Here is a 27,263-nt window from a genome sequence, read left to right as displayed (position 1 = left end):
GAAATGATTGCTAAAGAAAAGGAAAAAATGTAATAAACTACAACTGTGGGATTAACTACTCATAATTAACAGCTCTAGCACTCATTTTTGCGTTACTCACTATAATAAAGTATTGAACACTTTGTCTACATATAATATGCCCTTGAAGATTTTTGAACTGTGGCCCATAGTAAGCGCAAAAATATGAGCATCACGTCTCCCAAGAAAAACATTCTGAATAGCATTATATCGGTTGGTTGTCAGAGTCTCCTGAGTGTTTCAGACTGTTATCCATCTACATTCCTTTAATTTTTTCACCCCCACCTCCCTTCAACTGCATCATATAAAGAAGTCTAATTGAAGGCTTTGCACAAAACAAATGACCACATTAGCCTGATCACTTTTAACTCGTCCTTCCTCATGTCAGTGGATGTAATGCATTATACACTCTGCTTGTTCTCCGTTGTCTCTCAAATTACAGTGCAGGCTGCCAATCATTTGGAGCCTAAAACTAACAGGCTTGTTTTTCTGCATAACCCCAAACCACCCACCTCCTGCACGCCACAAATGTGTTCATGGTGAAGCAGAGCGGCAATGCTGCAAGTGCCGTGAGCAGCGAGTCGACGTAAATTTTTCTTTCAATCTCAAGATGATCTGTAAACTTTTTGGCCCCTTTCCACTTCCATTATAATGTGAAAACACCCAAAACAAAACTCACCGTCACACAAGATGAATGACAAACAATTCACTCATATTAATTCACCATCATTGAACGTTCCCTGGATAGGAAAGACGGATTAAATGCTTGACTTGTGTTTCTTTTATTTCTGCACATGAACAGCAACAAAATGGCTCTTTTTTCCCCCACTCTGTTAAGATCTAAGAACCTGCCAAACATTTCTGTCCCTCCGTGCTTCCCATACATATGGTGCAACAGTGTGTTTTCACCATGCGACAAAGGCTCTTAAAACCTCTACGGCCAAATAGAACAATGCCACGTGGGTGGCTCTCTCTCTCACTGGTTGTGTGTGTGTGTGTGTGTGTGTGTGTGTGTGTGTGTAAGCAGATATTGCAGACTGGGTCAAAAAGTCTGCAACAACATTTGAAGACGTATCGTCTTTCATCAACACAGATTCACTTCAACAGCAGGACACACAGTAATGAACAGGTAGAGAGGAATAGTTTCGTTTGTATTACATGTTTTTTTTTTTTTTTTTTTCCAATACAGCTCAAAGGATTAGTCAATTAAAAAGGTCTGTGGACTTTTTCCACCACTTACAGCACTATGGAGCATTGTTTTTGAGAGCCGGTACCCATTTAATTTGTATCATGCATGCATGCAAAAAAAAAAAAAAAAAGAGCGCAGATGTGTGTGTTTTACATGCCAACAAAGTAATGCACCAGCAAACTCAGCAAAGACGAAGACTGCTGGCGAGCAAACGTGGATGTAAACAGTGCAATATTACATTTTTCTAAAAATCAGTATTGCATTCTGTTGTTTAGCTAATCACCAGAAAATTTAAAGCATTTTTTTGTAAACGTTCAACCAAAAATGCAAAAGATGGTTATTAGCTCCAACTTCTCAAATGTGAATATTTGCTGTTTCAACTGCAGTTAAATAAATCACAAAAAAACCTCAGGAACGCGACACAATGACTTCATAAATGTAATACTCAGAGCAGTTCTAGCGCTGCTGTGACTCCAATGTGAGACTTAAATAGCTTCTTCCGTCTGTTGCCACTTGTATTATGCAGCCTGGATGTTGGAGGCAGCCGCCAGTGTTTGTTGACTGATGAGAGCCGATGTTGACAGGGAACTCTGTTTGGTTTGGCAGGAGCGCACACTGGCTGCCATTCCACAGATGAAACCATGTGAGCTTTGCTCATTTTGTGAGGATCTACCAGCTCCTGCAGCCTTCTTTGACTCGTCCTCTGTGATGAAACCTGCCAGACTGTTAGGAGAACTTTAAAAAGGCAGCTTCATCCTTTAACGTATTCTTGATGGTGTATTTTGCTATTTTTTTTGCTACCGTCAAAAAAAAATTAAAAGATCAAACCGAACAATGAATTGATTCAAATAACAAGTATTGTCTGTATTGGCCAAAGCCTTGTTTAGCTCACTCTTCTGTGCATCTATTGTTATCCAAAAACGATTAAAAACACATCAGTGGGCCACCTGTTTAAGTGGGCAACGTGTCTTTTCATTTCAGAGAATCCCATATAAACTACCCCACTGCTAAAAATACTCACTAGAACACTAATCATGTATTTGTATGTATAACAAATCCTCCAACAAATCCTCCTGACCCCTGTTTAAAGAAGAATTTGCCTTAAAATGCATCTTCACAATACATCTGTGATCTGTTTGTAAAAATATCCATCCTCAGTTTGGGGATGAGTGCAGACAGACAGCACTGACAGGGTAGGAAATTCAAAGAGAACTGAAGGTGAACTAATGTTTTGTTTAGTTTTGTTCTTTTCATGGGATTTGGCAGAAGTATATAAAATAACATCAGCCTTATGCTTTAAAAAAAACAGCTTCACACCAACGACTTTCATAAGGCTGTTAACAACTCACGACTGTTCTCAGTTAAGAGTATTTCAGGTGGCACGCTTCATAAACTATATCATAAATGCTGCGTATTTTAGTTCAACATCAGATCCTGAGTAAACACATCAAACATCTGATGACAACAACCGCGCGATGCCCCTGCAAACCTCGACTAAAACACAGTGATCAAGTGAGGCTCTCCCATAAATCATTTGAGTGTAGGAGGAGGATAACGGCACGCCTTTAAACGGAGAGACATCATTAAAGTGAATTGGCTTAATGATATGTCTGAGACTGCACATTCAGGTCACAAGCTCTGTGCTTGTTGCCCACGTCATATGACAGCTATCAACTCAAGTGGGAGAAACATCCCACACTGGGCAGGGAGAGCACACAGACAGAGGCAAGTTGTTGTCCGTCTGCCAACTGTCAGTCACTGCTGAGCGACAGGATGGAGATGAACGGAAAACGAAAGGAAGATAGTGATAGGAAACAAATGCAGGGATGGTGAGCGGCCTGATTATGAGGATTTGATTTTCTTCTCAGGGTATATATATATATATATCAGAAACACCTTGCACGGGAAGAGAGGCCATTAGTAAAAGCCACAGTACAGACATTCACCCTCACAGACAGCCTCCTGAGTCTCCTGCAGGAACAGCCAACCTATCTAATCTCAAGATCAGAGTGTAGCAGCAGATCTGGAAGGAGGACAGACCCCGCTCTGTTTGCTCTGAAGTGGAGCCTCGCTGCACACACACAAACACACACACACACACACACACATACATACATGACTCATCCACTGTTTTTACAGCACCCACACAAACCCAAACTCTTGGATGTAGGCTACCCTCCGACTCGGAAACACACACAAACATCCACAATTATCCACGTAAACATTTGCGCTCTCATCTCTGCTCGCCCTTTACGAAGTTAAACCTTTAGACCAGCGAAGCCTAAACACACGAAACACTCTCAGTCATACCTTGAAAAGCAGCCACGTTGCGCGAGATGAGAAACTTGAGGCTGGAGCTGGACGTCTGGAGAAGGTTCTGGATGTCTCTCCGGGCTGCCACCTGGTACTTCTCCTCCATCTTTTTGGTGCAGCAGGTCAGGTTCTTGGACACGCACACCTGAAGGTCTGAACCTAAGAGTCATTAAGAGTAAATGTTAAGTTCTGAAAGCATAAAATAAAACTGTGTGTGACTGAGCGTTTGTCTACAGTAGTAAAGACTCTGTTTTGCCATCTCTGCGTGCCCCAGTTTGACAGCCCTAGTTTAGGCCTCTCAACTTTTATCATGACAGTTGAGGCACAGACATAAGCATTGGTTTCTCTGAACAATAAAAACCCAGCAATGTTTGAAGAAAACCCATAAAAACCCATTGTTAAATAACACTTCTCTGTTCTGAATTTCCTAATCCTGTCAGCTGGGAATGACACATCTTTGAAATTTTTTTGTTTAACACAAGAGAAATATTTACACATGATATTGTTAGAAAATACTAAATAATATAAACCAATTGAATTAGGATTGGATGGGTACGAACAGAATACCTTAATCGAGTTTTTGGATTTTTGAACCTTTTGTTCAAACACAGCCTGGAATCTATTGTTCAGAGACACGAATGCTTACCTCTATGACCTGAATGTAATGCTAATACATAAGAAGCATAAACTGAGGCGAGAGATTTGCATGCTCTCTTCAGGGTGCTCTGCTTTCCTTTAACACATTCCGCGAACCTGCGAGTCAGGTGGATTTGACACCCTAAACTGCCCAAAGGCACGAATAAGAGAGTGCGTCTAACTAACTTCAGTATTTTCTCTTTGATTAAATGGCAGCTGTCCAAACTGACAAGTAGCCGTCCTTCCTGTAGTAGCTGTGGTGGAAAATTCTGTCACATAGCACTCATCGGCAAGAGAGCAAGACAGAGTCCACAGGCCGTGATAGCAGCGCCGCGGACCACATAAGTCAACCTGTTGGCGGAGCGAGAGGAAGTCAGAGGATCAGTCTGGGGACCATGAACGTCTCTACAAGATGTCATGACGATCCATGTTGGTGTATTTCAGTCTGGGCCAAAGTGGTGGATTGACTCAACAGACCGTGATTTCCATCCACCAAGCAAAAATAAACTTAAACTAAAAAGCACAAGATGGCAAATGTGAATGAATAACAAACCTACTTGTTAAACATATCAGGGGATAAACATATTGATCATGTCTGTGGGACATATCGGCAGTCGATTCAGGTCAAATGAATCCTTTAACGTCAAATAAATACATTTTAAAAGTAAAAATGAAGCCCTTTAAGTATTTTCAAGGTACCCAAACCTTGAAATTTTCCAGACTCTCAAAGCCTTTATCATCACATCTAAATTATTACTGCAATTGTGAAAAATAAAGAACAGAAATCAATGTATTTGTCACTTTACTTTACCAGCTGTTCGTATTAACTTTGTATGTGTAACTCATGGTTATTTAGTACTTGCTGGGGGTTTACAAGAGTCATTATGTTGATGAAACACCAGATTATGTTGATAATCGAGCACTTTTCGGGGAGTATATTCGAAATTTGAGGCTTTTCCAATCCTTGAAAACATGACAGCTAAAATCAAGCATTTTCCAGTGGAAGTGCACGTTTTAACAGATAAGGTAAAAGGCACATGCTGTAGTGCAGCAATAAAAGCAAAACATCTAGATCCTGAGAGAAGATGTGAGTCGAAATGTTATCGTCTCACCAAGTGATGTCTCAGGTTTTCCGCTACGAACAAATGTAAGCAATCTACACACATGGGGGGGGGGGGACAATCAAAACATCTTAAAAGCGGCCAAAAACTCGGCAAAAGCCTCCCTGACATGCCTAGGCAGAGCATGCGGGGCTGCTGCCAGAGACGCTATCAGCTCCCTGCGAGGTTCAAGAGTGAGGAGGGAGCAGAGCAGGCGATGGCACACGTGGAGGAATTCAAACTCTCCCAGATAAGACAAGTTGAAAGAGCCCCAGGTCTTTGTTTTCTGACCTAAATGCTTCTCAGAACTCTTTCCACCTCCAACACCACAGACAACAGCTTTTTTGGCCGAGGCGATCGCACTCCCGATTTGCCGTGTTCTGATCTAAACCGAAGGCTGTTTGGCACTTCTTGTTAGTCAGGCAGTGTCAAAAATGGAAACAGCTCTCTCTCTCTCTCTCTCGGATCCCTGGAATTTCTGGAGGTTATTTTTCACAAGCCCACACTCAATTATAGATAACTTCTGAAATCGTGCTACAGGATCAACTATACCATCTCCCATTACCCTATCTGATGTATTTGAGCGCCTTAATCCGAACCCATCAAGGAAACAATTTGCATCTATCCAATGTCAAGATTCATTTGGATTTTTGCAGATCTTTTAGCTGCGTGAGGCTGCCAGGAAGGTCAACGGAGGTGCAGTTATAAACAGTAGCAAGTGTTTTTACAGGGTTAGTAGCCACTGAATCGGGAGCTTATCATCACTTCACCTACTGCATGCAATTTATCTCAGAGAAAGTACTTTTCTGTTGGCAGAGAAACAGCACAGGGTTTTAAATCCGCACAAGCTCATTTCAGGGGCAGGAGAGGCGATGGCATTATAAGGAGCATTTAGAGGTTTAGGGGGCATTTGAGGGTTTTCTGTCGATTGAATCGGTTTCCTCGCAGCAGCAGAGGAGGAGAAGGGGTGGTGAGGTTTACAGGGAGCGGTTTGTGGCAGGATGGCAGTCAGCACCATTAAGACTTGCTTCACCGAGGGGAGCACAGAGAGGAGCAGCAACAGCAGCAAGTCGTCCAGTCACTGACAGCCCACATGAAATATCCACACCCATAATTCCCCCCAAATCATGTGGAGACGTATCATGTGGAATTACACTTTGGGTGGTGTTTAGAAAGTTAAGTGAAGCCCAGTGTAGCTAACTTTACACAAAATAAGTCCTGTTTATCCCTGCAAGCCACTTATGTGCCTTACACACTGGTAAGGAGCAGTTTGGGTTTTTTCTTCTTTTTTTTTTTGTCACCAACTAGCAATCTCAGCAGCTTTGTTTCCTGGTTTGATTGGATTAATGGGAACACAGTGAAGTAAACAATAAGTAATACCTTTCACTGGATGTTTTTTTTCTTTTCAAAAACTAGGCAAATTCCTATTCCTATTCCTCACCATGAATTATAAATATCTAAGTATTTATAATGAACCTGACACATTGCTGAACACAAACTTTAGTAGATAAATGTCCAAAGATTAATTATTACTCTAAAAGAACACTGGGCTTCTGAGAGGTTCACTCTTGCAGTGATAGAAGTTACATGCTGTGCTTCCTCCAAACACCTTGATTTAAAAGTCACACAAAAAAAATGTACCATTTAAAACAGCTCTCGTGTTTTTCCTGCTGTCTATATTATTATCACAACTGCACACACACCCCTAAAGTGTGTTTTTTTAAAAAAAAAAAGGTGTTTTGTGACTACAAAGAAGCCAGAAAATGACAGGTTGGACTCTGCAGAGAAGTTAATGAGCTCTACAGGAGGATAAATGCTGTGTTGAGTAACTTTTCAAGCAATTTCTTTCAAGCGTTTGTTGCCATGTTGATGCTTTAGTGTGCAATGAGGATGAAAATGATGGGACGTGCACAAATCAAGAGGAAGAAATGTGACATGAATTGTGTTAAGGAGCCGGTTTATGAGAATGTATCGACAGGAAAAGCACCAACACGAACACACACCACCGCTCAGTCTGGAAGATGAACTCCAACATACCTGGTCTGGGACTTAAAGGCAATAATTGATTTGGTCCAATTTGCCTGAGTTGGAAAACTTTGCGCACTTCGTCGCATTTGTTTGGGCTCCCCGACAGTAATCCAGAGCAACACGCCAGCAGGAAGATGCATCTCGTCCACAGCTCATCCATTTTAATGAAATCCTGGGTTACTACCTCAAAAAAGAAAGAGGCCTGATGGGAAGTTAATGTTTCCTGTGAACCTGAAGTCCGCTCAGGTGAGTCGCGTCCACATCGCACGTCTCAGGATTCAGCGTCGACCATGTGGAGTCAGTGTTTGTGTCGAGGAAACGCTCCGGATGATCATTTCAGTCCAGACACGCACGCACAGAAAGTTGCAGCGGTGAGACTCGTGTTGGGAAGCGGCATGTTGTCCAAGTTGGCCGGACCGACGGCAGAGGCGGTACCGTAGCGTTACCTGCACCCGGCGGCCCGCTCTGCAGCTGGCCTGCAGCCTCACAGCGCCATCTAGTGGCCGGACGGGCTGCAGCGTCACTTTAAATCTTCTCCTCTTTTTTTTTTTTTTTTTTTTTTTCTCCAGTGGGAATTAATGTCATGCAGACTATAGATGAAGTATATCTGGCAAATAGAAAAACACTTCAGAGCAGAGATGTTGTCAGGTTGCTATTCTTTAATTCATATCACCTTGTTTTTATGGGTTTTATAATGAGTTGATTACACGAGTAGCCTGCCTACTTTTTCATAACCTTTATGCAAAATTCAGCCCATGACAACTATACATAGTACTGAATTAGATAGAACTTTAATAGTTCTCCAATTCTTTTTCTAGAGATAAACAATTAAATTATATGCTTAAATGCAGCTGCCAGCCTCTTAGTCTAACTGAAAACAGGTAATGGGATTTAATGGGCAGCTTTTCCCTTAAGTTACTAAGAAAACACTAAAAGAATTAAGAGTTGTTTTTATGAGCTGATCTTCAATGTTCACTTATTTTTTTCCCCTTTGTTAAATTATATTTAGAATTCCAACAGATTCTGTACTCCATAATGATTAATATGCTGAATCAAACCCAGGCATATACCAAACTACAAATTTCAGGTGCTCTGGGTGTTTTAAGGGAATTTCACAATTTTAATGAGGGTTTCCTGCATTTATCATGAACACAAAATAGTTAATATGCATATTTCCCCTCCTCTCTATAAAAAGGTACTGCTCTTGAACGTAAGCCGTCTTAAAACAGCTGTCGTTCAGGGCTGTGGTCTAATGTTTATCTGAGGATCACTGCAGACCGCACGGCTCCTGCAAACTCAGCTTAATGTTACAAGATTAGAGCACACGGTGTGTAAACTCAGTTGGGCGACATAATTCGTTTTCAATGTGGCAGCAAGTGCGGTCAACGTGATACCACTTAGGCCAATATTAGTAAATTGTTTAATCAGATTGCATAAAGAGTTAAAATTTATTAGCACCTTTTTTTAGCACCAGTTTCTAATTCTAAAAAAAAAAAAAAAAGTGGCATTACAGTGAAATACCATGGTTTAAAATCTTATCAAAACATTTCACTGATGTTAATTTGGGGGGGAAATCCTACAGTAAACTCCACCCAGAAACATGTAGTGTTTCACCTTAAACCATTGACATAAAGCATTCAGGAAAAAAATTGATTTAATATAATTCAAGAGACATTACAGTTTAACAATTTGAACTCCTCCCCATCAGAAAATCATATGCATTTTGTACAGACCAATCTGGTCAAGATAAAACAGGGACAATGAGTACAGTGCTGGAGTTTTATCAACACTCAGGTCAGAATCCCGGTCGGCTCCATCTCCTCGTTCCTACACAGGCCGGGACAAGTGCAATACCTCAGAGTACACAGCATTGCTACTAATCCCCACCTGGACAGGAAAGGACGTCTTCAAATATCCATAAAAAAGGCCATAAACACCCAAATATGCACAAATACCCACCATGCAATAACAGTCTTGATGATCCCGACTTGGCAGAACATAGTTCATCAACCTAGTCAGTTTTGCATGGATTTGCACAGCAAACATCAGTTAAAGCTGAATGCAAACCAGCAAAACTGACCGAGTAATGATTGACAGATAATTCTTCTATAACAAACATCTGCGCTTCGGAGAGATGCAGTTAGTTAGAAGTACTTCAAGTGCTTACATTGCAGTAGATAGGAGAAAACACTACCTGCACTATAAGCACTTTAGTACTGCTGAAACTGTGATACTGGATGCGGACTGGCAAATACTTGTGGTTCGTAAACAGCGTTACAGGTGTGTTATGCAATCAGATCGTGTTTGATGTGACACCCCCAAAACCAAAAAGTCTACACAGGTGGAGAGCAAGCAGGCCACCATCAGTTTTGCATAGATTTGCACAACTCATCTATTCTTGTAGTGCAACTATGCAAAACTAGCAGAGAACTGCAAGATATTTGAGCCCAATTGGAAATTAAAAAATGGTCTGGTGGCGCAAATCACAGCCCCTTATGCCAGAAGGAGCACTTAGGGCAGTAGGTGCTAGTCTATTTCACTATCTGCACTAGATGCACCTTAGCACAAAGACAGTACTTCAAATGACATGTAACATCGACGGATCTACACATCAGTGTCAGAGTATTGCTGTAAGTGCCTCCACTGCAGTAGGTATTACATAGTACTACCTGCACTGTAAGCACTTTGACAATACACAGACTGATCACAGCATCGCTGCCCTCCACACAGCGGGGAAGATGGTCACACCGCCCCGTGTCGCCCTTCTGCCTGGGGGGGGTCCTGCACTTCACGGTGAATCTGTAAATAAAGACAAACAGGGTAAATCATTAAGGCAGTGAATGCGACTTTTTTGGCATTGCAATGCGTTAAACACGCAGGTTAATGTGAGCGCACGTGTGATCAATTTCTTGTAACTAAATTTGAGGACAAAAAACACGTGGGACTCGCTTTAACCATCAGAAATGTGCATCATTACCGCTGGCTCGTTGGTAACTACACGAGTTAGTTGTTGTGACACAAGATGTTATGATTTATCACCGCAGCACGAGGTCAGTGAAAACATGAATGAGCAGCGCAGCCTGCGGCCCGCGTTCCCTGCGACACGGGAGCGCCTGCGCACGGATCGGTGTTGTTCACCCCTCCCCCACCGCCTTTAACATGGCGCCTCGAAGTGCGCCAACCTTAGCATAAATGACTTTAAAACCAAAATCAGGCTCAACGCCACCGCAGCGTCGCACACAGAGATGTGCAGTTGCGTGTTGTTTAGCTAAAAAAGGGCAACACCGCGGCTCGCGGGTTCGGACTTCCTAGAAAAAAAAACAAGGCTACCGTCCATGTAGGAGCGGAGGCTAGCAGCTAGCTTAGCCGCTGTTAGCTTCGCGAAAACATGGCAAACCATGTTAACGATTTACAGTTAATTTAAACTACCACTGGAGACTCCACGGGGGGCAGCCACGGTGTTTTTAAACCAACACAGCCGGCTCATTTTTACATTTGATCTGCAGGCTAATAAAATTAGGAGTTTGACGACACGGATTAGCCTTTAGCCAACAACAAACGTTTGAAAATACACCAGAGGTGCATTTGTCCGGCTGAATTAGCTGTATTCACCTACTATTGTCATTATCTCACAGTGGTGTCCGCCTTATTCGTGTTTACTTTGTGCTCATCCCGAAAAACTACTCTTAAGTTAGTGCGGCTAGGCTAAGCTAGCTAAGCTAAAACGCGCGGCCTAAAACTGCCCCATGTGCTGCTGCTTTGTTCTGGGGGGCACTTTAACTCACACACCACTGCACTCGAGACTGAGCAACAAATTAACCACATTTCCAAACTTACTTTTTAAATATCGGACCGGAGTGTTTAAACAAACTCCGGGCTTGTTATCGGGAGGCCAGATTTTATTTGAAGTAGTTGCTAAAGCGCAGCGGAGAAAGCTCCGGACAGCTTTTCAAATCTCCCTCATTCCCTCAATGGTGGAGCAGAGGGGGCTGCCATGCGCCTCACGTTACACTGTTTTCATCGCCAGCATAATCATTTAATGCGTTAATGTTTGGATATCCCCGCTAACACAATATTAAGACGCGTTAAACAGGTGAAAACACACAGCTAGAGGCTCCCTGCTGCAAAACGGGGGTTAGAAAAGAACCCATAACCCGACTTCCTTGCCGATAAACATGCGCTCGGTAGACACTCACCAGCCGAAATCCACCATCTTCGCTCACTTGCTTGGGCTGCCGTGTTAGTCTCTCACCGACAAAAGAGGGGAATAAATGCGTAACTAATCCAAAAACTTTTCTACCGGCGGACAAAAACGAAACGTAAAGTGAAATCCGAGGCGAATCTGAGGCATTTTATAGCCCGGATAGGCTGGGGAAAAATGATTGCGGGGTTAGGAAAGTGGCGCGAAGGCGACCAGTTGGTAACCATGTGGGTGAATGAAGGGCGGCTCCCACTGAACGTAAATATCTAGCTACAACCCCCAACTCTCCCCATTAGCATACATAAACTACGGTACTTCCGACCCACATCTCCAACCAAACAGCCTCCACCTCTCCAGAGGAAGGAGAGGGAAGCAGACGGGGATCACTGCGCCTTTCAGCAGCCTGCAACATGAGAAATTATATGCATGCATACCGGAAAACAGCCTGTTTAGCCACGAGGTTTTATAGATATTTAAGTTTGGCGTCACAATGAAAAGATGGATCATCTTAAAATATTCAGATTTTTATTCTGATCGACATAATGACCCTTATTTGGAATTTTACTCTACATATTTACCACATTTTTATTCTTTAGGTGGTCTGTAATTTCGTTTAACTACGAAAATAAAAGGACTAATTAACCTGTTGCTGCTCCACAACACATTAAAATCAGCCTGTAGTTATTATTTTCACTGTATCAATCGGTAGAAATATGACTAAAATAAAACTTTGGTTGGAGCCAGTAAAGAAAAACAGGAGTTAAATTTTTTTTTTTTTTTTTTAAATACAGATATAGATATAGAATCTAATTGTGAAATTAGCTGTACAGGGGTTTGTAAATTGTAATTCAGGCCACTTTTAAAGATACAGCCACTAAACTAGTCCTGTACATTATGATTTTGCTCTAGAAGACATGAACAAGTTTGTGCTATATGTAAATTTAATTAATTACAAATAGGTATAAAACTGAGAATAAACTAATCAGTAACTTCATCAACCACCCATCATAAACAACAGGGTTTGTGGGATAAAGGTCGGTCAAAAGGTGCAGATTTTTTTTCTTTCTTTCTATTTTCTAAACATTTTCTTTTCCGAGGTCCTTGGAAAAAAATTCTAAAGGTTCAAAGAAACATTATTCAGTTCATTAAATCAAAACAGGTGGACAGTTTTATCAGGTTACAGTGATTCTCTAGTTTTTAAAGTTGTTTAATATCATTTAAAAGTGATTTATAGTGAGATACCAATGAGTTTTTAGGTTCACAAGGTTAAAGTTACTTTGGCTTCAACAGAAAGTCCCCATAAACATTGCTGATACAATTTTACAAAAGTGAGCTCCAATAACTGATTTAAAACAATATTTGTAACTGAAACACTAATAATCATCATCTAAGGACCAAATAAGTGAAATAAAAAATCAAACAGATGAAGAAGTGTTTAAATCTAATTTAAACAATTGTTTTAAGTGAGTAAAACAATTTAAAGCTTCATCTCTTAGTAATATTTTTGCTTTTTTGCTTTATACCAGTATTTCTCTTACGATAACCCAAATGATCAAAACAACAGCTATTTGGTTTGAGAAAAATCGTAGCAATAAAAACTTATTTTGCTTTTTCTGATTTTCTGATTCCACTTTGAAATAAACCAAACTATTTGTAACATTTCCTGCTCGCAGTACGCCCGTGCCCTTGTGTTGCTTGTTTCTCAGATTTAAAACAAACCGTCTGGATGTTGTGGAGACTTTGCAACCAAAGGCTCAAGCCATCAAACCACAACAGAGGAGCAGGCAACAAATTCAAGGCCCCCCAGACAGGATGTAGGGCCCAGACTTTTTCTGCATCAAGTTAAAAGTAAAATCTCTGTGAGCACTTTAACAGTGGATTTATTTTGAATGTGTGAAATCAAAGAATTGTTTGAATGCCTCAGAGTGAGATCCACAGCAGCTTCCAAAAGCCGACGTGTTTCATATACTTACTCTACGAAATGGACTTTACTGCATTTGCAGAAATCAGACTGTTTTAAGCACTGTGGCATTTTGTGTGCACTTTATTGAATATAAGCTCCCAAACTTCTTTGCTTTGTGGTTTCTAACATGTTTATCATGAGGTTGACAAGGATTTGAGAAGTTGCACTTTAATTAAGAAGATGTGCAGTTACTCACTACCAGACAAAACCTGAGAGATCATTTTACCGCTTGACGTGATTTAGGTGGATTTCTATGAATTTGAAATGAATAAAATGTATAAAAGAAATGGCACATCGGATTCAGCTTTATCTCTGCATCATCTTAAGTGCAAACGGAATAAAACTGACAGCAATGGAGAGTAACCAAGAGGATTCACTCCACTACTCTACTTTAAACTTCTACTTCACTAGATTTCAGAGTGAAATATTGTACTTCTTATTCTACTACAGTTAACTGACTTTTCAAACACTGAATTTACTTAAAAAACATGATAAACTTATTAGATAAATACACAATTGCTTGTCTTGTGGTGTTTCAGATGTCTATGAGTTGTTAGCAGCTCCACCAAAGACACAGTTTCCCTCTAAACTTCTCACATGGTTCCATTAAAATAGTTTGTTGAAGGCCAAAGAGGTCAAATTATACAATATTTTCTTTTTTTTACATAGCTGTACTAGTACTTTTGCTTGAGTAAAGGTTTGTAGTAATTCTTCACCCCTTAAAGCTGCTGGTATTAGTCCTCCCCCTGTTGCTTTAAGAATCAGTAAAAAAAAAAAAAAGTTCTTCCAGTTATGTTCTTGTTCACAACACAAAGATGTAAATACAGTTAAATTAAGTTAAGTTAATGATAAAGGAAGTGAGTTTCAGTACATTCTCACTGGAGTTTAATAACAAAGAAACAAGGGATTATCCCTTTAACTTTGGAAGCTCCCATGGTCGTTATTTTTTCCCCCATTAAACACAATCCATGGGTGAAATGCAGAAAGGGGCTTTAGCCTTTCAGTACACTGTATTGAAATTACAACAACTCATTGTTATTAGTAATAACAGGGGTGCTGTGAAGTCACTTAAAACTGAGATGCTCCAAAGCAGATGTGCGGAAAATGGCTCGTCATTTGAGGAGCCGCTGGCCTTTCTTTCTTTTTTTTTTTTTAATGTATGGATCTTTTGAAATGTGTTGACTCCTGTGAACTGAGTTTGATATACAGTGCGATAGCTGGCCAGCAGAGGGAACTAGCAAACTAGATACTGTACCAAAATGTACAGCGACATGATTGCTTTCCAACTGTAAGAGGAACCACTAACCACAACTTCCCTATCACTGGAGTTTCTGTTGTTTCCAAAATCAACTTTATCCAACCCACTTTCAGTTTGAGAGTGGAGATGGAAGTGTGTATTTCCTGCAGCTACTTCATAGTGTTATCATTTTAAATCATTTAAATGTGAAATCTCTCTTTCCTGCATGCTGATGCCGCTGTAAATTACGTTTGGTTTGATGGCGTGGTGTCCACTGTAACAAAAAAAGGTGTGTCTGATTTGAGCTTTAATGTGCTCTGTTCCAACTGACCAACAATTAAGAAACTTTTCACCTTTATATCAGAATATCTGTCCTCCTCCACTGCTCTGGGCGCACTGTGGGAGTGTGAGCGCTCAGTCATGACCCCCAACCCCCCACACAAAGTCAGCGGTGGGGCTAGTTCCTCTGCATATGGAAGTGAGGTGGGGGGTGGGTGGACGCAGGGAGGTTGTAGACTTCACATCGTCCCATGGGTCCAGATAAAAGCTTACGGCTCTTCTTATTAGACCCCCCCCCTTCTCCTCCTCCTCCTCCTCTTCAAGCTCCACGCTCTCTGCACAAATGATAGTTACAGATCCATGTGCTCGCACCAGAGCAGGTGTTGCAAAAGCATTTAAGCACACTTCAGCATGTGATAGCTTATGTTATTTGCCGGATAAAGGTTAAGAAAAATCAGCCACACATGTGGAGAACAGAGCAACACAGACAGGAAATCATTTTGTTATTTCTGCACTATAAAACTCAGCAGAGAAAAGACTCTCCAGGTAAAAGGGGTAACTTTAAACATCAAGCTGCCGGCACTTGGTGATATTCAAGCTTGTACTTGAGATCCAAAACAGTCCCTCTAATGCAGCACCACTTCTGCCCCTTTTCTCTAAAATGGCCCACCATATCCAAGCCCCTCCCACGACAGGGGCCATGAGCCTGGGGGTCTCTGTTTTGTTCTTCCTATAGAAGCCCGGCCGCCATTGTCTCCGTGTGACCCCGAGGTCAACTGAACTCACCTCGCCCGACCACAGCCCATTCAGCTGTGAGGCTTCACATTGGACAAAAACATCTCACAAGAGCAAGGATCACTTCAAGCGAGGGGGTGGGAAGACACACACACACACACACATGCATGCGGACAACGAACACGCTCTGCAGCGTTTCAGAGTCATGGGCTAATTTGTGTTATGTTGTTTTTTTCATGTAGAAAAGACACTAGAGCCGCGAACAAGTAGTTCAAAGTGATCAAAAATTGAATTTGGGTGAATTAAATGCAGTGTGGTTTATTAGAGAAGCCTAGAGTTCATTGTATAGTCAGAATAGTATGTGTTTCTCTACTGAAAACATGAAGAGTGGTTTAAATTGACATGTTGGTCTATTAAAGAAGTCAATTATAGAAAGTAGTAATGAAGTTATCTTTGACACATTTTCAAATTTGCCCTCAGATACATGTCTTACCAGAGGGGGAATTGCATGTTGCTGCAGTTAAAAATGAGGCCATCCGGTCCTGTCACTTGCAGCTCTTTGTTAATGTTTATATTTTGGGCTGCAGGTCCAAATTAAAACAGTTCACTGAGGAAAACATAACTGTAGGTCACAATAATGTTTGAAATTGACAACATACTTGTGTTTTCTGTATAAAACCTGTGTAATTTCCGCCGAGCAGTTTCCTTGTTTGACACACAGAGCACATGTCCTGAAGCTCCTCCAGTCTGGCTTCTTGCTCTCAGAAGCAACAGTGTCCCTGGTGGAGAGGAAGCTCATGGAAGCTGACAGGTTGAAAATGTGCGGCATGATGTGGCCGAAGGAGCATGAAACATGCTCACCCATGGATGCCGTGCACAGAGCCACAGGAGAGACTATGAGACGATTAAATGCTGAGCGTTTTTGTTTTTTTTTATCATGTAAAACATTTTTTCATTACCTTTACAGATACTTTGATAGCTTAAAGGCAGATTACACAAATCTACAGACCCACAGAGATGACACTGCAGCTGTTAAACATGTCTATGACTGGGAGAGGTTGAGCAGATAGATAGATAGATAGATAGATAGATAGATAGATAGATAGATAGATAGATAGATAGATAGATAGATAGATAGATAGATAGATAGATAGATAGATAGATCTGAATGAATGCTGACCTTTTGCACAAAGGAGTTAAGTCGATCAGTGCTCCAAATTTGCTTAAATTTGATTGTCAGGAATAGAAATAGAAATAGAAAAGAATTTTTAATATTCCTCCTTCATGTCAACGTCTTTTTAATGTCATGTTTTAAAATGTTTCTGAATCTTCAAGCTCTTTGATTATTTTCAATTTAACGTGGAAATATTAGAAGTTTACAGTGTGGTATCATACTTTTGGACCCATCCGTACACACCTGTCAACCTGTATTTTGCATTACGACGTTTTTTTTTTTGCGCTTTCAACCCAGTTAGACAAGCTGAAAAACTTATCATGGTGCTGTTCACTGCAGAATGACAGACACTATCCCATGAGCACCATTAAGTAATGACAGGTCATGCTTCCCTGAGTGCCTAATTCGATGCATCTATCCACCAAAATCATTCAGAAAACTCTTTTGAGTATAAAGTCAGTTTCACATCAACCAAAGTAAGAAAATGTCTAAAAGTCCTTCAAATGTAATACAGAGGCTGTAATTTCTCAATAGGACCATGACAGTCTTAACAAAAGCTGTATGCAAATAGTAGTAATAGTAGTGCTGCTGCCACTGTAGCTTTAAGTCATCGTGCACTGTGCTGCTTAGTAATTTTGTAACCACAAGGAAAGTTGTGATTTATCAGCGGTCTACTCTGATTTCTTCATTTTATTCTTGTCATTTTCTGCCACGCGTCGATCACTTTCACTCTTTCTCTTGTTGGTTTTGGAAGACAGACACGGGAGAGGAGACTACTGGCAAGTTGCTGTCCAGTCTCTTAAACATTCCCATGTTGAGTGATATATAATAAATGCATGAATGAAAGCAGCCTGGAATAGAAAAGTTAAGTGCGGAGTCCCCTAAAATAGTTCTATCTTAATAAAAGCCACAAAATCATGGTTTTTATTTCACTGAACAGCATTTCAAACAAAGTTTACACAATTCAGTTGTGAAAAAATCATATTTCAGTGCTCGCACCACCAATCTTTTCTCAGGTTTATCGATACATTAAATAAAATGCATACTTACTGTACAAATGAAGTTGCCATGTGCAGTGGCAGCGAGAAATAATAGTGATTTTCTTTAAAAAATAAAAACATAAAAACATTTGCCTGTGGTGGAAGAAGTATGCAGATCCTTTACTTAAGTAAAAGTACCAACACCACACTTTAAAATACCCCATTACACATAAAAACACTGCATTCAAAATGTTTCTTAAAATGATGTATTGTTAGGAAAATGTACTTACAGTATCAAAAGTAAAAAGTAAAGGGAGTTAATGCAGAGAAAAGTGAACGTATATGACTGATGACTACTTTCATTTTGGATTAATCTCATGGTTCTTTCCCACATGAGGCCATTTATTGTTTCATGTTTGTACAGTTTGCAAAACAGAAGAAAATAGCAAGAAATGAATCACAACCGCCCAGATATCTAAGTGGCATCTTCACATCTTGTTTTGCCCACAATAATATTTAGCTTGCTGTAGACAAGGCAAAACAGTTTGCATAATCCTGACTTGTAAAGTAAATAATAACTGTCTGCAAAAAGTAGAATATTTCCCTCTGAAATGTGGTGAAGTGGCAGCATCAAGCGTCGTGAAATACTTAAGTAAAATACAGATACCTCAAATTGTACTTAAGTACAGTATTTGAGTAAATGTGCTTAGTTACAATCCACCACAGGCATTTGCAACTGAACACGACTACCGAATGATATGTCATCAAACATCAATTTCTTCTCTGATTGTCTCTTCAGTGTATCAAGAAAACAAAGTGGTTCAACAGCATTTTGTGCACTTGGTTCAGTGCGACCCATGGCTAAGTTTAAAGTTTGTGGTCAGTGCAATACAGCTCTCAGATAAGACCTCCATGTAACTTTTTCTTCACACTCACTTCAAACTCAAACTCTAGTGTCACGTCAGCGACTGTAGCCTGAGTGTCGAAAGACGGGCATCAGAGCAGCGAACATCAGACTTTGTAGTAGATGTTGGTGGGACTCTGGGGTGTTATCTCCTGAACTATGTACACAGGGGCCCCGTAGTCGCTGCTCACACGCTCATAGTGACGACAGATCATGCTGTCAGAAGCCCGCAGAGGAAAGACAACGTCGCTGCGGTCTGAGCCGTTGTTGTCGCTGCTGATGCTGTCCCGCTTCGGCACAGCCAGAGTGTTGAGGGACACGGAGGCAGACTGCTGTCTATCTTGGGCACAGTGACGGCGGCGGTACCTCCAAAGTGCGCCCAGCAGAGTTATGATGACCAGAAGGAGGATCGCGCAGCCGGAGACGACCCACATGAGCAGGCCTGGCTCAGGGCCACCGCTGCCGCCGGGGCTTGGTTGTCCTGTTTCTGGGCCTGTCGTGAAAAAACAGAGAAGAGACAGAGAAACCGAGATGAAAGAGAAAATCAGGACATGTGATACAGAGATTTAAAAACAATTTCACTCAGTTTATGCCCTGGTACAAGCCTGATCAGTGTGTGTTAACATGAAAACCCTCAGTCGAAGCTGGACACCGGAGCATATGCCATAATCTGTAGTGTGTTATTGGTAAGCAGCCTGGTGCCTCTCTGTGGCACTAGGTGGACCTACGAGTGATGATCAGAGAAGGTTTGAGCATGTGCATTGTGCCCCAAATCTCTGCTTCATTCTAACTGTACACAGCGGTATAAAAGTATAAAAGTGTTTTAGCAGCTATTCTTAAAAAAAAAAAATAGAGTCCACAAACTACATTTGATACTAACAGGAAATGATACAATATGTGTGATGTGACTGCAGCTTTGGGAAGCTGCTGCCAAATAAACTTCACAAAGAGACGTCAAAATCTGTTTTCCCAAGATTGAATACTTAATTTTTGTTTTGCAAGATTTTTTTTCCCCTTTTTTTCACCACAGCAACAATTTAGTAAATTTTTTTCCCAGCTGTGAGCAACACCTCCATTTCCTTTGTGAATTGCATTGTGGGAGAAAAGAGTCTGCATGCTGTTTGGTTTAAGAATACTTCATTGTGTCACTTTTCCATTGTGAACACGCTATATTTTCAAAGCCTACATAGACTCTGTAGTATGGATTTGACACACGGCAAATGTTTTTTGTTCCTTTGTGTATCAGCATGGGTACGATTTACATGAATTTTTCATTCTTTTCAAAAATGTTCCATATGCAGTTTCATAGGATGCCTCAGATGTAGGAAGCAGGTGAAAATCTCTCCCTATCTGGAGCAAATCAATAACATTTAAGCTGATATTCAAAGTACATCTGTCTGTAAAGGCTCTATGCTTGTGTTTTTTGCATGTTTGTGCCATTTTACCTCACATTATTTGGGTATTTTGAATTACTTTTTCCAAAGCATGCTTTATAAGATTGTTTAATGCATTATTCCGGGCCTCCTGTGTGTCCTCAACTGAAGGGCACAATTTTATTTTTTACTTATTGTCAACAAATCCCATGAAAAGACTAAAACCAAAAATAAATTGATCCTACAAGCAGTTATTGTCTGATATGTGTTATTCCTATTATGCCATTGAGCTCCATTGTCATCTAAAAACACTTCAGTGAACCACATTGTTGTACTGGAGGGCCTGTTCCTTTAATACAATGAATATGAGCACTGTAGTTTTATTTGAACTTGTGGCTGAAAATAGTCCTCAGCAAATAGACTCTTTACAAATGCCTCATTATTTTGGAATTGTATTTTTATTTAAAAACTGAGAGTACATATTCATGGCCTGTTTGTGAAGATTTACATCTTCAGGGGCATCCGGTCGGCTTAGGAATGAGTACCACAGACATGGTAGGGAAATCAGAAAGTATTGGGAGTCGAAGTAAGACATTGTTGGATTGGCTATTTTCATTGAATTTGTTGACTATAAGAAAATATAAAATAGCACCAGCCTTATCCTTGACGCATAGTATTTTGGAGTTAACAGAATAAAACCTGGAAAATGATAGTTATGCTCCCTTAATTGTGAAGATCATGAAGTCATATGTGTCAAAACACTGACGGTACACCTGTACATATTGTCCAGGCAATATTTGTGCTTTGTCTTTATACCAGTTTCGCTGGTTATGTCCTTTTCTTTCTCAGAGGGGTCCTTGGTCTTGGACTTTGGTCGTGTGGGTGGAAATCTGGTGGGGGACTCCTGGAGTGTTGAAGGCGGATCTGAAGAGCCTGGAATATAAAGCAGGACAGATGACATAAAAGCAGCGTACCTCGCATCTCCTCATTTTCACTGTATGGTGGTGGTTCTTGTCATTCCCATATATGTAGAGTTATGTCATGTCAAAATGCTCCAATTGCAGCTATAACGATGTGTGTTGAATCATTAGTGTTTGCCGTCAGTCCTTCAGAATCAAAGCAAAAAAAAAAAAGTAGGTTTTTTCCTTTTCTTTTCTTTTCTTTTTTTTTTTGGACTGATTATTTTGCACAGTCATTTGGGTAAAAAGAAGTAGGGAAGTAGGTTCCGAGTCACAAGTGGGACTCTCGTTTTCTCTTGACTGGAAAAACTACCACTGATGCTTTCACTTTCTCCACCTACACATTCATAACTGAGTGCAGCCAATTCAAATTCTTTTCTAGGGACTTATGTAACTATGTGAAACACTGTCATTTTAGCCAGGACAGAAATAGTGTCACTTTTACAAGACATCCTGGTTAAGTTCAGGTTAAAATGAGCTGGAAAAAAAGAAAAACAGAAACCCTGCATTGTAAACTGAGTGTGGAGTTTGGGCATGTACCCACATATGTTTATAGTATTTACCAGGCAGGGAAAGTCTAAGGAAAGATGCTAATGAAATGCATTATGGGAAGTGTAGGATCCAGCATTTCTGAAGTTTGGCCTTTAACTGATTTTCTTTTTATGGTCCTGGTGTTTTCTAATAGTGGTGGAAAGTACTTTTATTCTAGCACTGTACATAAGTACAATTTCAAGAACGTACAGAAACTTGTACTTTACTTGACTACAATTTTTTATACTTGATAGTTCTGATTCACTACATATCTGAGGGAAATATTGTAGTTTTTACTCTGCTTCATTTGCATTTGTAAAAAGCTGCTTACACACTGATGCATCGGAAATAACAACCTAATAATGTCTCATACGATAATATATCAGTCACAGGGACCAAGCAAGTCCTTTGATTTACTCCGTTACGTTTTGCTGATAATACTTTGGTTTAAGTAGGATATTTCATGCAGGACTTTGAGCTTTAAGCTGTTTCCCAAATGCAAAAAAGAAATGCTTTGCATCAGTTGCACATTCTAGGATCTTTGAGTGAACTAGGGATGAAATAAAGTCATAATTTCCTCCCCCTAAGATTTTGTTCAGGATTTCTATGTGGGTTAACAATTTATCACACACATTAATTAACATTTCTGTATGTTTTGGCGTTAGCCAGCCAGCTTATTTTCAACCACTGTCTTTTAAGTTTTGTTTCAGTGCATTTAGCTTTCACCATTGCTGTTAATTTAATTTCACACTACATTTAGCATGAATGTACAAAATAATTACATAATTAGAGTTTCGGTTTTAAAGGCACGAAATAAATCCAAGCAAATCTAAATCTAAACAGAGGGGTCGTGACTAACAAATTAAATGACAAAACTTTTAATGCATGTGGAGATTAACACGAGATTACAACTAACTCGGAGTTATTAATGTTTCCTGTTGCTGTTAAAAGGTTTGTTTACATCAGTGCTGCTTGTAAACACAGCAGGAAAACAGCCCCATATTTTCAGTTATGATTAGTTCACAAACACACAAAATGCTGATTTCTCATCCCTAACTCAAACTCTGTTAAATAATTTATATGAATAATACTTCACATTTCTGAGGTCAGAAAACTACAGTTTGGGGCTTTAACAGATTCAGCCTTTAAAGCTTGTATTTCGCACATAAACACAACATGTTTCATTTATCCGATTCTGTGCAGCCCAATAGCACAACGCATGTATAAACAGTGCACTGTAAATGCTTCTTTCTTCATATGTAAGGTCATTTGCCTAAAATAACACCTCTATAATATTGCATTGATAGTTTAAGAAATTAAAGAAACCAATATGTTTCTGTATGAATATTTAAAGTAACGGCAGTGAATATGTTCACAGTCTGCCTTATTAAATTTTAATGTATGCGATAAGAGCATAAAATGAAAAAATACCATTGGCTATTCTGATGTAAATGCAGGAAAAAAAAAAGATTATCGACTGCTGCTGCCAGTCCAAATGATCGCATGCAAGATAATGCTGATGGCCTTAAGCTGCCAGAGGTCTGAATTAGGGATTTGAGATAATTCATGACAGCAATCTCTCTTCAAGAGAAAGAGTAGATGATTGAGATCATCGGACCACTTAGTAATTCCAGAGAGGAGATGATATTATTGCATCATGCGTATAATAACCAGAATGAAACTAATGTTACTGCCCCTTTAGCATTGTTTGTCAGACAGCTGTGTCTCTCTTTCATTCACGTCTTCGGCTTTATTCGCATGCTGGCACACACACACACGAACACAAAGTACTTACTTTGGCCGACTCTCAGCACCAGCTTCATGGATTTGGTTCTACACACCCCACCATTAGTATTGTCCATACCGCGCAGAGAGCCTGTAGAGGTGGCTGACATACAGAAAGAGGAGGCAGACATTAACATAGTGTTTAATGATTTAAATGTATGTTTAATTCAGTCATCATAACACAAGATATTCAAGCAGTGTGTGGTTCCATTGTGGTTTCTTTGCAGACGGTTGAGAAAGTTGCAGAATGATGCAGCACACGGGCAAGAAAAGGCAAACACAGATAGCACAAACTATAATGTTACATGCAGTATTTAGATCATCACACGTAAAAACACCACAAAACACATAAAAACTGAAAAGGATGAAACCAGGGCTGCACCAAATGATAATTAATTAATTGTTTGGTCAATAAAATATCAGAGAAAAGGGGAAAATGGCCATCACACCATGCCAGATCTTAAGTGAGGTCTTCATATTGCTTTTTTTTGTCTGATAAATTGAAAAAAATCCCAAAATATTTGGTTTATCGCAACATAAGACAAACATAAGCAGCAAATCCTCATATTTAATGAGCTGGAACCAGAGAAAGTTTAGCATTTTCCACAATAAGTAACATAAACTATTAATTGATTATCAAAAAAATTGATGCTGATGAATTTTCTTGGGAAAATAGATGGTGGACAATCGTGCTCACTTTAACAAACATAGCAATTATTAAAACACATTCAAAAACACGCACACACATATATATATAAAGTAAAGAGACACACACACACACACCAAGAACTCTGGTTCACCCCTGTCACCCCCACACACACACACACACACACCCACGTATAGACTTGTTAGCAGCATTTAGGTCAGATAACAACATCTCACAGGCCACAAGCCACGTTGCCATGAAAGCTCCCATCAAATCTGCCTGATGCTGTAAAAGCCTTGTGTGATTTGGGGCATGTAAGCCCTTGGAATCACGCTGGCCTGCCAGAGCGAAGTGTGCTGTCAGAGAGCGGCGAGGTGGATGAGGCTACATGGTCAGACTTGCTCTCTAGCTCATGCATCACTTGCCACTAAGATGATGGTTTACCCGACAGCGGCCCAATAACGAGGCCGCGTTTCTTGATTCTCACACAAACTGACAAACTGAGAGGGAGCCAAGGGTGATGGCTCCCCCTTGTCCCGGCAGAAAAAAGAAACAGTTGCTTGCACTGATTTAAATGCCGCTTCACCTGTAGGAAGCAGCAGTTTGCATCTCTGTTCGACTGATTTTAAAGTGCTGCACGTGCTCACACAGCAGCAGAGACATGCATGGGACGACATGAGCTGTGAGGTGACGCACAGAGACTCACAGGTGATATAATAGTCCCTCCCCTTGAGAAACTCCAAGCCCCACAGGTTGGGGCTGAACTCCTGGAACTTGAATGTGAATTTGACGTCGCGGTGAGGCTTGTCACAGTTCAGCAGGGGCGTGTCCGTCTTGTCGATGGTGCAGGTCTCCATCTGACTCCTGGAGACCAGGTACACTCGGTAGAACTCCTCCTTCCCCCCCACAGAGGCATCCGTCCGGGGACACACAATGTCCATCTTGTCCCCAATCTGAGGATACAGGACCAGACCTTTATCTGGACTAAATCTGTGTGTGAGATAGTTGGGAGACGAGAGGATTAAAAGATGAAGTGTAAAATACAGAGCAGCCTCCTGCCTCCATCATCACATGAATGAAGATTACAAATACGCCCAAGGTGGCATCTTCAAATTCACTAGTTTTGTTTGAGGAGTGGGCCAAAACCCAAAGATATTCAAATTTAAAGCTGATTAGATGATTAATCGTTTGCTCACTCAAGTGAAAATTAATCTGAAACTAATCTGATCATCGATATTGATCATTTTTAGAGCAAAAATTCCCCAAAATCCCCTCATTCCAGCATCTCATTTGAGAGGATTTGATGCTTCTCTTTGCGGGCTGTGTTGGGTTGGGTTGTGGAGTGAACATCTTGTGATAGATTATCTTCATACATTTCTGACTTTATATAGATTAAAAAAAAAACAATCTGCAGATTACTTGATATCAAAAATAATTGTTGGTTGCAGCCCTGTTCACAGTGACATCAAACCTCAGTCTGGAGAAGCTGGGAACAGAGAATTGTTTTTGGCATTTATGCTTTATAAATGATGAATGGATCATCAAGATTGCGACGAACTGACCAGTTGTTTAGCTCTACATTGCAGCCACTCACAGAGAGCATCAAAAGTGTAGTGTCGTGATTTGCAGTAAAATCTCTTCTGATGAACTTAATAAATCAGGTCACATCACAGCAGCTGCACAAAGTTGAATCCATCTCCAAATGTGAGGCTGAATCATCCACTCACTTTGCGTTGGAGCTGCTCCAGTGGACGGACTCCAGAGTGGCGGCACGACATGAGCAAATGATGGCCAGCAGGATCACGGCAGCGCAGCTCCATGTGATTCTCCCCATCACAGGAATAAATCGCAGGTCCACAGCGGCTCAGTATCATAAAACAGAGTGAAAGCAGGCTAAAATCGGTCGCCTCTGCATGTCTCCGCCGGCTCCAGGTGCGCGCACAGGACACATTCCTGAGTGAAATCCCACCAAGTTGCGAGTCTTCCTCTTGCAGTTGAATGAAAATTTCCACATTGTGCGTAATTGGCTAGAAAATCATTCGTGTGACGAAATCCATGTATTGAGGACAGAGATTGTGTGGAGCATTTTAGTCATCAGCTGACTGACCGGTCCGCCCACAGACGGGCTCATGCGTAAGGGCACGTCTTTCCCCTCCTCATGCTCTTTACGTTAAGATACTGAAAATATTAAGCTTAATGAAACACTTTTTATTTCTTTGGTGGGAAAGGTAGCTTGGTTTTAATTCATTAATTTTTTTTTTTTTAACTGTTTTCCCCCCTACCTTTCTTATATGCACTCAGTTTTAATGTTTAATATTTACTTCTGTGAGCTAATCATTTATCATATTAGCTATTTTATTAAAAGGTAATGAGCCTGTTTCTTTTAGAAAATTTGAATTTCTAAAATTTGAATTAAGCATAGAAGGTAGCTGTTTGTGGCAAATTTAGGATTTTGGGTTATGTTAATTAAAGCAAGCCAAAAAAAAAAAAAAAAAGAAGAAAGAATTTGAAAAAACACAGCTCTCCTCCAGTAATTTTCCCCTCTTCCCTCTCTGTCTTAACCCCCTCACAGCAAGCCAGTATAGGCATATGCACAGGAAAATACTTTATTAGGATTATACTTTAGGATAATACTTGTTGACCATGTTTGTGATCCCAATGCTGTTATACTGTATATAGCAGCAATTCTATGGGAATTACTGTCCTGTTGTATTTGCAAACGTGTGAACCTGAAAAGTCCTTTGACATAATATGCTGTGGTTCAAGGTTCTAGTGTTAGCCAGCATTAGCTAAGGCTGCATAAATATGAGCTAGAATTAGCAGAAGGCTAAACTATTAGCAACATTCAACATAGCCAATCATCATCATTAATATACAAAACACTGCACCACATTTAGATATTACAGGAAAATGAAGTTAGCAGCTTGAATCATCCAGATTATGATCCCAGTGCTCTTATAGGACGGTAACATGAACGTTAAAAAGCTGCAGCCACGAGCCTTTGGCTGATGTTACATTAGCAGGAGGCTAAACTATTAACTTTCAACACAACCAGTCTGTCTTTTAGACCCTTTTGATAAGTCTGTCTTCCTTTGTTTCTGCGGCTTTGCAGCGCAGACAGTTGTTGCCAAACTTTTTCAGCAGGATTATCAGGCTTTCACCACCATCTGAAGGGATGTGCACATACATCGGCATGTGCAGCCAACAGGAAC

At 40.4% G+C, this 27,263-nt stretch overlaps 3 protein-coding genes across 3 annotated transcripts in view; all 3 read right to left on the bottom strand.

The window, feature by feature from the left end:
- The window catches only part of gpc5a (glypican 5a), a 118,485-nt gene extending 111,041 nt beyond the window's left edge, over window positions 1-7,444 (bottom strand). The window contains exons 1-2 of the mRNA XM_070833285.1: window positions 7,294-7,444; window positions 3,518-3,679 (exon numbers count right to left, since the gene is read on the bottom strand). Of these exons, the coding sequence (XP_070689386.1) occupies window positions 3,518-3,679; window positions 7,294-7,444 (313 nt within the window). The remainder of the gene's footprint in view (window positions 1-3,517; window positions 3,680-7,293) is intronic.
- Window positions 1-27,263, bottom strand: part of blzf1 (basic leucine zipper nuclear factor 1) — a 160,835-nt gene that overhangs the window by 95,272 nt on the left and 38,300 nt on the right. The window lies entirely within an intron of this gene.
- LOC139203645 (ephrin-B2-like) lies at window positions 18,865-25,891 on the bottom strand. Its single transcript, XM_070833472.1, has 5 exons — window positions 25,779-25,891; window positions 24,758-25,041; window positions 23,416-23,508; window positions 20,947-21,063; window positions 18,865-19,244 (listed from the first exon to the last, which is right to left on the bottom strand). Exons 1-5 carry the CDS (start codon window positions 25,883-25,885, stop codon window positions 18,865-18,867), a joined length of 981 nt encoding a protein of 326 aa, XP_070689573.1. The 5' UTR covers window positions 25,886-25,891.

The sequence above is a fragment of the Pempheris klunzingeri genome, chromosome 1, assembly GCF_042242105.1.
Source record: "Pempheris klunzingeri isolate RE-2024b chromosome 1, fPemKlu1.hap1, whole genome shotgun sequence".
Lineage (NCBI taxonomy): Eukaryota > Metazoa > Chordata > Actinopteri > Acropomatiformes > Pempheridae > Pempheris > Pempheris klunzingeri.
Note: the sequence above shows the minus strand (reverse complement) of the source record. Positions and strands in the feature narration are given on the sequence as shown.

What these genes read in the sequence shown, in the direction of transcription:
- LOC139203645 (XM_070833472.1), bottom strand. Translation starts at nt 25,885, where the DNA reads ATGGGGAGAATCACATGGAGCTGCGCTGCCGTGATCCTGCTGGCCATC. An exon ending in GAGGGACTATTATATCACCT is followed by an intron (nt 23,509 to 24,757) that starts GTGAGTCTCTGT and finishes TCTGTATGTCAG; the next exon opens with CCACCTCTACAGGCTCTCTG. An exon ending in GGTGCTGAGAGTCGGCCAAA is followed by an intron (nt 21,064 to 23,415) that starts GTAAGTACTTTG and finishes TTTATATTCCAG; the next exon opens with GCTCTTCAGATCCGCCTTCA.